This window comes from Apostichopus japonicus, chromosome 4 (genome assembly GCF_037975245.1).
Source record: "Apostichopus japonicus isolate 1M-3 chromosome 4, ASM3797524v1, whole genome shotgun sequence".
Lineage (NCBI taxonomy): Eukaryota > Metazoa > Echinodermata > Holothuroidea > Aspidochirotida > Stichopodidae > Apostichopus > Apostichopus japonicus.
The window spans coordinates 17,189,817-17,202,519 of NC_092564.1; the positions used below are offsets into that span (position 1 = coordinate 17,189,817).

The 12,703-nt window shown below is 34.0% G+C and overlaps 1 protein-coding gene across 3 annotated transcripts in view; it reads left to right on the plus strand.

Annotated features, from left to right (window-relative positions):
* The window catches only part of LOC139966641 (dual 3',5'-cyclic-AMP and -GMP phosphodiesterase 11A-like), a 100,181-nt gene that overhangs the window by 39,405 nt on the left and 48,073 nt on the right, over window positions 1-12,703 (plus strand). For all 3 annotated transcript variants that reach the window (XM_071969885.1, XM_071969884.1, XM_071969883.1), the window contains exon 3: window positions 8,810-8,965. In XM_071969885.1, coding sequence (XP_071825986.1) covers window positions 8,810-8,965 — 156 coding nt within the window. The remainder of the gene's footprint in view (window positions 1-8,809; window positions 8,966-12,703) is intronic.

The window sequence follows — 12,703 nt, forward strand, 5'->3', positions numbered from 1 at the left end:
ACAGTTTTTCCTCAAGGAAACGCAACTTCAGATGCATTAATAGCTCGTCGGTAACATCTCAAAGTATTTTTCAGACATTTTATGCTGACCCTCTAAGCTATTCAGCGGACGCTATACATGAAGAGCTGGAGAGTATAAGTCGCAGCTTGAATTGGGAGCGGATAACTTTGCATCGATCCACACATAATTATTTGAGAATACATCTACTTCTGAGAGAAGATGTGCTTGCAGTATTTGCGGCTACGTGTAATGCATAAATTATCAAACGTTTTATAGTCCAGTGCAAAAAAAAAAAAATGTCCCACAAATTGCACCTAATCTTTTATATATTAGCATTGCCAAAGCTTTGAAGCACTTTGATGAATTCACAATTCGTGGTAAATTTTTGATGAATTAAAGAAACGGATATTTAAAAAAAATGTTTGATCTTATCTTTCCGCTTAACAGTCGTGTGAAACATGCATATATGATGCCACAATATTGTAGGGTAAAAAAAAACAGCTTTGATTTTAACATTTGAATGTTTCAGTGAGACACAATGATAGTTGATGAAGTTTCAATATGTGATCAAAATTTGACAATGCAACATATTTGGAAACAATAAGGATCATACAACTTTAAAGTTAAAAATGGTATTTTTTTCAGTTCTCAAAACTCATATATATATATTTCACCCAGATTATAAAAACAACTATTTATGAAGTTATCTAAAAACCTCTGCAAAAGTAAAAGAGAGAAAGATTGGAAGGAGAAGAAGAAGATGATGAAGAAGAAGAAGAATTTTACAAGAGACTTGGTTTATTTCAATCCTGTAATGAACAAATAAATTGAGCTGTCTGGTTATAAACTAGAGAGTTAAGGCTTGTATTCGATACTTATGTAATTGATCTAGGAAGCTTAGAAGGAGTTCCCTTGCTATAGATTTATCTCTCGGTTTAGCCGTTAACTTCCCTTCTATAATTTACTTATCTGATAATTAAATGAAATTCTACCTCAAAAAAAGTAAGAAGAGAGGTGATATCACCTTCCACTCTGATTAGGTACTTTTATTGAATTTTGAAATTTCATTTTTCTCGTAATTAATGAATGTATCTCTCGGGTATGCATGAAAAGTCAGCACACGTTAGTAGATAGAATGCGTAAAACGAAAAATATGTGATGGTACATTGTCACTTGTTTGATATTTAATCTCGACGCATATGAGGGATACAAAATGAATGTTGTTCACGGAGATTAAATTCGAGTAGACTTGAGACGAACAAAAAATATAAAGAATACTGTACACAACTTAACGGAATCTCACGCAGTAAAGGCATGCTTTCGATATCAAGTAAAATAAACCAAATTAATTATGTCGCGCGCTCTCTCTCTCTCGCTGCTTTCCGCAGTTGTAGAAAACTTAAAATGAAGAGGAAAGATAAATTTGCACAATAATTATACGTGCTGTAAAATCAAAATGATAAAAACGCTTGGCCACACTTTATAACCATGAAACCCTTAAGGAGTTTTCCTAAGTTATTTTCCAGACAAAGTTTTTTTTAATATTTTTTATCAAGGACGGATACGGTTTTTTTTGCTTCTAGTAACATTTTACCTGACGTTAGCTGACGTAAATATTTATATATATATATATAATTCAAAAAGACATATTTTAATAAATGATCTGTCTTTTTGGTTGATCTAATCGTATCAGATGTATACCTAGATCTCGAAATCACACATTCGAAACGCAAATTTAAAATGAAGTAAATTTTGTTTTGTTTTCATCATTTTCCTATTACTTTGCTTGTATCCTAAGGAGCCATATTAACAGAAGAGTCAATATCTAATCAACGATGGAGCTTAACTTTATCAACCATAAAATATACAAACCTACTGGGAATAGATGCCTCAATAAACACATAAATGTCGTTTACCATATGTATCAAAATAAAGCTGCGGTTATATTATGAGAAATCCTGTAAGGTATACATGGTTTTAGCTTAATTATGCCCAGGGGTGGACTGGGCCATTAATATGCTGCTGACTAAGTAATGCAACCGGCAGAGCATGGGGCCCTGAAACAAAGGGGCGAATTTTGGGCGCCTTGGATGAAACTAACATCTTTCGCGATCAAGAGGCTAATCAGCGATTCTGGCGTCGATTATTATCCATTGTTTTATAGAGTAATAGCACGATGTCTGAAGTATCTCTTAGCTTGACGGTATACCAAGGACAGAGCCGTTCAAGTATTATGTAAGGATGTATGTATGTATTTTAGGTCCTCCTGCAAGCAGGAACTCGCGAAGATGCCATCATTGGCTTATCAAAGCCGCAAGCTGACCGAAGTCAGTCTCTTACATTCATATTTAACGTCCATGATTATGAATTGTCAATTGTCAACAACTCTGCAACTGGACGACATACATTAATATTGGAGTGACTCGAACCGGGGACCTTATGATTGGAAGGCACCGGCGTTTAACCACTGAGCTAACACTCCACTAAGTTCACTAACACTCCATGTGTGTGGCCCTGGGTTCTTTGGAGCCAACTTACCATAAAGAAGGTCTGAGAGCAACCTCTCTCCGTGCTAAACTCAATATTGTGGGAGTTTCCATGCATGGTCAATATTTAAATGAATTTCAAACAAGGTATTGGAGACTGTGTGCAAATAACTATTGCTTTTCTGTTAGTTGTTCTTGTTGTTTTTAGGCCCACCCACCCCCCCCCCTTCTGCTGTGGTAATGTAGTGCTTTTGTTTTACTCAATCTGAAACGAATTTTACTCAAAAGAACTTTGCAAATGATTTGACCTCAAAAAACAGCTAGATTTTTTAAATTGAACATGATTTCCATGCCACCAATTGACTAACGCTTTGTCCAACTTGTGGATAAATACGGTGGCATTTGAAGCAATTAGGCTTAACAATCGGGAGGTTCTGGGTTCGATCTCCGGCCGGGTCATAGTAAGGTGGATTTTTTCATCCAAGAGCCATCTACGGATTTTTCCATCTAAAATGACTCTCTAAATTGAAAAGATTCCTAATTTGAGTTAATATGTTGAATTGGAAGCCACCTGATGTGAAGTTGTCACCCATAAGCCCTTGTGGGCTTCTCCCACATTTTGCGTGGTCGCTTAATCGTCGTAAACATAACTGCCTGATTATTATTATTATTAATAATACGAAGGGTTATAGCACTAGAGAACGATCCTATACCGATACCGATACTGAAATCAAAAATGTTTAAAAAAATACTCATTATGAAATGTTTTTCCGCATTCATCGCTTCATGTTCCACCATCTTGATTCATGGATAACTATCGGTATACGAGATGAAATCTTCGAAGAAGCCAATCTTTTGTTTGCGTCCACCTATTACCCTGCCGTGCAGACTTAACGTTCGCGCATTAATCCAGTGGATGAATAAATCAAGCTTGAACCTAATACGACTATTTTATAAGGTTGATCGATACATTCTATATAGGGGACATATAACGGCTCGAATTCGAGATTAGTAGCTGTAACCTCTTAAAGCGATATATCAAATTTGGGGTTGTCTTGTATGTCTTCTGCTTCATGTCAGTCTATAACGACTCTGTTGTGGAATAATTGACGAATTTAAAATTGTTCACTTCATTCCAACTGAGCATTTGGATTTAACATTTTGCAGAAAAATGTTGAGTTGACGAGATACGATAAGTTGTCAATTAAACATTTTGCAGAAAATCTTTCAATTGCTTAGTTGGAATGAAGTAAACAATTGAACATTTTGCAGAAAAATGTCAAATTGACGAGGTATGATAATTTGTCAATTAAATATTTTGCAGAAAATTGTTCAATTGCTCAGTTAAAGCAACTGAGCAATCCAACATTTTTTCTGATATTTGATGAGATATTATCTTGTTATCTAAACAATTTACTGAATAATGTCAACTTATGGGGCAAAGTTTTTCTTATGTTGTTGGCACTTTTAAGCTTCCGTACAAAACAGATGTACCTTTAAGATATGTAGCTAGGTTCGTGCTGACACATCACAATAACGTCTGACGTCACCATCGATCGCTAGAAGCGCAACTATACTAAATGGGGCTGCATGTTGGCGATATTTGATACCCAACGGCAGTCACTTCAGATGTGAATAAGAAAGGAAAAGCACTTGCCCTGCTATAGCTGCCTTTGTTGTTAACAATGGAGATTCTCCATTTAATTAATCTATTGTTATGATCAATTTCAAAATTTTGTAATGGAATGACTTATGGAAAGCCTGGTAGTTAACATATTGCATTTGTGATGTAATATGGTTTATGAAATGGAACGGATCAATAATATATAATTTGTAACTTTGTGATGACACGTGACCTGGCCAATTGTGATTCGAAGGTATCCATTAGACGAACCAGGTTTTTCTTCAGGTTGAACTTGATAATTAATACTCAATTCGATGTTATTTGACACTAAACTAACATCATCTACTTCAGAGGCTTGACATCATTCATTTCGAGTTATGCAGTTAATACTTGAGCATTTTGTTTTCTTTCTTAATTTGCTATTAACATGTGGTTAATATACACTATAGGTCCAACTGACAAAATCCTGAGAAAACTGGTCGCATTAATTAATCGCTAATTACAACTTCATTTTATGAAAGTATATCTTGTTGATCGCCTTAAAGTGACCAAGTGCAATCTCATTTGAGAATAACTATAGGTTTGGTAATATCGTTGACCAAAAATAAAAAATAAAATAAAATAAAAACTGCTTTAAATATAGAGACAATTCACATTATAGAGAGACGTGTTCTGTAAAAGTTAAATTTTCTTGTTTATATTGTTCTATACTACTCTATATAGGTCAAAAAGACAATAAAAGTCAATAATTCATACATATGTTGTACTACACGTTACGAACTAACAATTCGTTTTGGCTTGCAGTTATTATGGTAGGTTCTCTTCTAATACATTGTTGCTATGACATCAATAATCTAATGAATCCTCACCCAAACCATTGTAATTACACATTCACTCAGAATTCGAAGGAGAGGGAGAAAGAATTTTACTCCTCGGGAGTGTCTAGGAAAATGGCTCTTTAAATGAGTGAAATTTCGTCTTATCAAGGAGTGATTTAATGTCAAATTTAGCTCTTAAATCTTTATAGTGAGTAATATCACTTTTTATGAATTTACTCATGATTCACTCATACAGGAGAGGCCTGTTTCTCTCCTCTGAACCATATATACATATATATATATATACATAAATATATATATATATATATTTATATATATATATATATATATATATATATATATATATATATATATATATATATATATATATAAACATTCACTTTCTATTACCATTCTACAAACGTCACTCTGTAAACTATACTAAGCTATAGGATTATGATAGCCTTAAGATGATAGCTTATATGCTATAACTATACATAACTATGTATAACTATATATTACTATGTTAACCTATGTAAATAACTATACATAACTATGTATAACTATATATTACTATGTTAACCTTTGTAAATAACTTTATAAATATACATATATATATATATTCTATGTATGTATATATACTAAACCTTAACAAAGTAAATCAACCTTCTATATCTTGCACCGTGACACAGACAAAAGCGGAAACTAGTTACAAAGTAAACGTTAAATGCGTTTTGACATTTACCTAACCTGCAGGCGGTTCTCAATTTGTAAATTTGGTAACCTCAAAAGAACAAAAAAGAATAAAAACCAAGGAGATCAACAGGAAAACAGCCATTAGAGCCTCCAGAGAAGATGGTCTCTATGCCGTCCTGTTTTGTAAGAAAACGTGAACTTACGGATTTATGCAAAGAGTTAGATTGCAAGTTGTTGAAACAGGGGAGCTGTAAATAGTTGCTCGAGCTCCCAGTGGTTGTGACATAAAATGTCATAAACAGATGTTTGAAACCTGCGAGAAGAAAAAAAGGAATTTGTCTTATAGCTTGCATTAAAATTAAGTTGGCCTGACGTTTCGATCCTAGCAGGATCTTCTTATTAAAAAAAAATAGGAGATTGCATTTGTCTAATAGATAAATGTTGTTGTCATGATGTTAAGCATCAGTCATTCCTAATGACACGGTTCATTTGAATCTTAGATTCAAGGCGACAGGCTGCTGTTATCTTCATAAATTGATACTAACTGCTAACTGTACAATTTTAGGAGAGAATAAAATAATATTTCATTACGTTTAAAGGGAGCCAATGCGGATTAATGCAGATGTGAATTGAACTAGAATCAAACTAAACACCGCATAAAGAAGCAAAACTTAAAATACGAAACATTGTAGTTATTCATTCTTGCCAAACTCAAAAATTGTCTTTTCTTTATAATCACACAAATCAAACAGACAGTATACCAGTGATTAAGTATCGTTGTTTTATCCGTTGGATCATGACGTCACTCACAATCACGGTTGATCCAACGATCCTTTAAAGGCATTGAAGACCCGCCCAAACCGCGTGCCGCGCTCTGAAAAAGTTAAAAACGTGATGCCTTGTTATATTTTATCTAGACCTGAGATGTCCACGCTGCTATGTACACCGTGTTGTGGGTATTGACCGTAGCTGTATGTAATGACTGTACACTAGTGTCTAATTACCGACGGTATAGCAAGCTGTGTGTGTATTTTTTGTGATCGATGGTGGTGTCTAACACTTCTGTTACACCTCGTTCGAAACTAGGTCAGATTACCGGCATGAGACGTTTCTTTGTGCGCGAGTCTTCACACCCTTTAAGGACACCGTCAAATGGCCATGATGTTACTCTGTACAAATGAGCGCATGACTTGTGCACGACAAGGTGTGGTGGCATCGAACATACGCTAATTGTGTTTCTAATTGATTGTAGGATGTATGTTTAACCGACAAAGGATATGAGATGACACATTTGTATCTAGACATCGTAGCTTATCTGATATATTAATTACATTTTTTCGAGGATCCGTTATTGAAAATCTGTATTTCTAGATTTCGTTGTCTATACGCTACTAAACGAAACTAGATACAGCGTCATATATGTAAGCAACTCAATGGGTTACTTCTATTTAAACCATTGCCAACGGCAGAATGAACACATGAGGCTGATTGCGGCGTATGTACCCGTATATATGCGTCTATACAAGTTGATTAGCAATCTTGTTTCCAAGGTTATTATAATTTTTATCGGGAATTTATCACATCTATTTTTCATTAATCCTTATGTACTGATTCTTTCATCATATATATGGCAGTGTAATGAAAAGTACTTTTCATTCCACTTGCCAAGTATTGCTGACGAAGGTCCCAGGGGAACGACAACTCCAATATTATTTGTCAGTTATGAGTCATATCTTATTTCTCTGCTTTTGCCTGATAATAACTATATAATATATATATATCTATATATTTATATATAATTATATATATATATATATATATATATATATATATATATAAACATACATATACATATACATATTTGTAAATTTCGCGTGCCACTGTCGTTGATTAAAACAATTTAAAAAAAAAACAGAAACAATTCTATGTACCTCTGAAAAGTATATCATCTTTCTGGGGGCCCATTACCTTGCAATAGCATTGCAAAGAGAGAATAATTTCTTCGAGGGCTGCAAAGGAACGGAAAAGGAGAACGTTATTGCATGAACTTTTCACTTTTCTTTTATCGACGAAGAATAAAACGATCAGTTCAGCGTATATAGTAACTTCGCAGATGTGTGATTGTGTATAGTCAAAGAAGTAATTGAGAACCAATTTAGACTTGTCGTGAAGAGGACCGTTGAACTGGACATCTGTACCGTTGGCTATTAGTGAATTGAGTTGGAGTATCTAGTATGAATGGACCGCATTAAACTTTACTGAGTAGGTCTTTACACTGCGTTGTGGTCGCAAGTGGGTGAACAGCAGATATGAACGCCTATGAAAAATAAAACTATAGTTGTGTGTGTTCATATATACAGCGATAATCTCCCGGGTTACAAGTAATATACTTAATAACACTAGATAGTATCTGCAAAGTTACCTGACACGAAGCGACCTAGCTTTTAGCGGAACTGACGTGAACTGACTTGACCGTGTATCTTACGTACGGTGGGGCTTTCATTATCCTGATCTGAATCGAATTGCTATAAACAACTGTTGTGTTACTGTAAAACTACTCGGTGTGTATGCATAAAACTGGACGAAACGCGACAGACCTGGACTGGACTAGTCTCAGATATGGAGTGGACTGAACTGATCTAGATTGGTCTGGGTTGGTCTGACAGAAACTGGACTGGAATAAACTCCGTGGGTTGGTTTGAACTGATCCAAAGTCGTCCTTGTATCTTATTCTAATTGACCTAAATGAAATTCATCTTATCCATTCCTGAACATTCTATACAGTCACAAATGCAAACGTTTTTGGCAACATGAGCCTAAGAGCAGTCATATCTATACGTGCATAGGATATTGATAACATCTGGTAACAACTTAAACATTAGAAGAGATGGAACCCCAATATTAACCAAGTTACTTTCTCCTTTAAGTTGGTTTTCCTTTCTTTGTTTCCCCCGTTTATTGCGATTTTCACTTTGTTTGCGTGTGTTTGTGTATGCATGTGTGTGTGTGTGTTTAAGGGGGGGGGGGTCCCCTTTGTTGGAGTGTTGAGCTACGGTACGTCACGATGTGGGGGGGGAGTTGCTTTTTTATCGAAATTTCCTTTTACGTGTTACAGCTCTTTTGTTTATACCATTACATTAAATCATAAAAACATGATATTTATTGTATTTCTATCAATGTTACAGGGTAGCCATCAATACAAGGAGATAGAATCGTTACTCTCTATCCAGCCAGAGTCTATCTTGTGCCTGCCAATCAAGAACAGCGAGGACGATGTTACAGGAGTTGCGCTCGTAATCAATACAGCAGGTGGGAAATGCTTCTCGGCAGAAGACGAAAAGGTTAGTTTTTTGACTAAAGAAGTTGCTCAGTTTTGAACATCGTATTGAAAGAAAATGTCAAAATAGCCATTCGTCTGACTTGGGGACAATCGAATTATACTACCAATGACCGTGTAATGTGTACCCAGGGCGTAAAAACCAAAGCGATGATGAGAGACAGGGAGAGAGGTGGAGAGAGAATTGGAGAGAGAGAGTCATTGTCGCCTCTGGTTTATTTCTTGTTAGTTTATGAAGACGCGCTCCTTGCATATTTTTGTAGATGTTCGTGGTACAATTGTGCGAAAGGATGTTATAGTCAATTCTGGGAGAGAGAAAAACAAAATCGACAAAAAATAACGAGGCACCGGTTTGGACAAAAAAAGAGCAGTAGTTGTGATTGCATGCATCGGTCTAAGGCTATATGATTTGCCGATTTTGCCATTGTGTTTGTTGACCTCAACTGACCAGCTGGTTTAGACTTGGTGAACGTGATTTGCGTTAAGAACAGTTTTCAATGCGTTTCCAATGCGTTCTCTATGCGTTACAGTTTCGTATGTAGGTGGGTACGTGGGTGCGTGTGTCATTGTGCGCGTCCGTAAGTAACCTTTTTTCCGAATGTTCCGATTTCAAAGCACTCGTACTGACAGTATGAGAACTATGGATATCATGTTTCTATCAGATCAAGGTTATGCGAACTGTTTGTACTACCGCCCCACCTAACAAATTTGAAGGTAAAACAATCGTATTATTCGGGATATCACGTGTTTTTTATATTGGTCATTTAAGGTGATAGATTATAAAGACAAAGTATAACGGTGCACCTCAAAGCTACGTAGTGTGTTTGTTCTGGGTAGAGGTGGCTATGATCGGAAATTTCCCCAAATATTTATAGAATAATATTGCAATATATCAGACTATATTATGATTTTTATTTTAATTTTTTTTTTACAGGCTATATATAGTATTAAACATATCAAGAGTCACATGAACAAGTCAAGATAATAACCAAATATTAATTAATATTACCTTTTAACAACAAATATAATAGACATTGGTTTTTTAAAATCAAAATCAACTCAAACGTCTTGTTTGGAGGAAGTATTGTGTACTTACGAAGTCACTACTTTAAAAAATCGAAATAGACGTTCTTTTATCCTATATAAAACACATTTATATCAAAAACCTAAATGAAAATGAGGGGAAAGAACATCATTCTTAGATATTGTTCATCATATATTCAACAACAAAAATTGTTCGAAACTGACATTTAAATTGACATGCAATTTTTTCTTTAACTTGCTCCACCGTATTTCTATTGTAATATAATATAAGTGACCTTTGTATATTTAAGCCTTATGCCTGGCTAGGATTTTTGTTCTCACCTATAATCTTCGATTTGACACCTGTTTTCTTTTTATCAACTTTTTCTTGAATAATTTATGATTTCAGCACTTTTTCATCGAGAAAATGACGTTTTCTTTTCACATCTTGGTAAATTTATTTGATATCACACATATACTGTTTTAAAGCCGTAATCACACATAACAGGAATAGAAAAGGCTGTTTTGCTTATTTTCTCACAAATGACCGACAAATATAGAAAGTGAAATATACAAAAAAACCAAAGAAGTGTTTTTTATTTTTTTTATGATGTAATCCATCCATCCATCCATTCTTCTCTTTTATCAGTCAGATTGATTTCTTTGCTACTTCAGATAGCGAGGTCGCAATGCAAATGTCGCAAAACGATTACCAACTATATGTAGGTTGGTGTTAAATCTTGTAAGCGTCTTTGCTGAATTTTGATAGTTTTACCTATTTCCTACAGTGTCTCCTAGATCACGAGAAAATATTAGCTGTATACCTGATTATGTTACGGTGTTACGGCACTAGATATTATGTACAGGTGGGACCTATATATATAAATATATATATATATATATATATATATATATATATATATATATATATATATATATATATATATATATATATATACATATATATATATATATATATATATACACTTATATATACACTTATATATATATACACTTATATATATAGATATATATGTACACTTATATATATATAGATATATATAGATAAATATAGCTATGAACAACCATGTCAAACAATCTATGAATAAACTATACCGTTCCTTTTCTTTACTTTATTTTTTCATTTAAAACGATGACAATAAAGTAACGTAAGATGATAAATTGTTTCATCTCTGTTATAATTTCTCTAGATGGAAAAGATAGCAAGGAAGCGACTAAATGTCATTTTAAGATTTTAATTGTAGTACGCACATCAAACACTTGCGGCATATCGCCATTACTACACGTCACGTGTGAAATGTATTCAACTCTGAAAACAAACAATTATTTAATTCATATGAAAGAAGATAAAAACAGGAGAAAGCAAATATACAAATTAATAACCATTGCCAGTCAAAAATTGAGCACTAACTCTCGCTGGTTCACTGTAGGACATATACGTTAAGTACTAGCTTGTGAATATGAAATGGTTTGCCGTGAGTGGTATAGTTAGTGATGTTGGCAGGGAGGTTAGACATTAACCAGTCTCTAAACCGTAATATGTTTAAATGTCTTATTCTAAGACTACTTACCTAGCTCAGTTATTGGCTTAGGCACTGAAGGACATGCAAACATTTTCTCGTAAAGAAGTATATCGGATGTACAAGTTTAATTGTCAGTATTACTAAGAATGGTCTTTCCAGAATTTCTGAAAGGTTATATAAGCTTATACTAAGCTATTAATACATATTTACACACACATATATATATATTTATATATATACATACATATATATATATATATATATACATATACATATATATATATATATATATATATATATATATATATATATATATATATATATATATATATAAACATATACATACATACACGCATACAGACACAAACATTCATAAATATATATGTATACTTGTGATTAATGCTGAGTACATAACGGTACCATTGATATTTCCCTTCAAGAATATTGACCACGAAGCATCGAATCTTATGTACGGAATGACTTTCAATGTCCCAGGTGTGAGCGTTTCCAATAGAGCTCGGATCATTTTACTCAGGGAAGAACATTTCAAGGACGTTATATTTGTACCGTACTTTATTGATGTCTCAGGCAGACAGTAAATTTGACGTTGTAATTCGTTGCAACTTGTGTTTTGCACGTATGATGTCCCGATTACCAGTTCGGCCGTTCTTTATATAAATAATATATATATATATATAACAAATCTCTAATTCTACGATGACTTATGACAGAATAAGACAGCATTTTACAATGTGTCATCGGTTCCTCATTTCAGCCCTAAAGGCATTTGTTAAACTTGGTTTGATCATGGAGGTAAAATGGTTTGATGAATTCTGTAGTAACTATAAACAAAGATATCCTCTCACTTTCACAAACAATAGATAACTAAATTGAATAGGACCTACCGCCATTAGTCCTTGATAAATATCTAATGCACTTTTGAGCTATTAAAACTGCATAAGATGTCATCAAATTCTTACGGTTTAGCAGTGAAATTATTTATGATGATTCTAGCTTTAGCTGAACTATTGCTTTGTGTGCTAGACTAAGTAGTTCAGCCACTTTGATTGATAAACCACTGTTGCTTAAATGGTCATTTCTCTCGCAAAAAGTGAATTAAATAGTCATGGAATACTTACACAGGTTTTCTAATATCAAATCATAATTTTGTACCA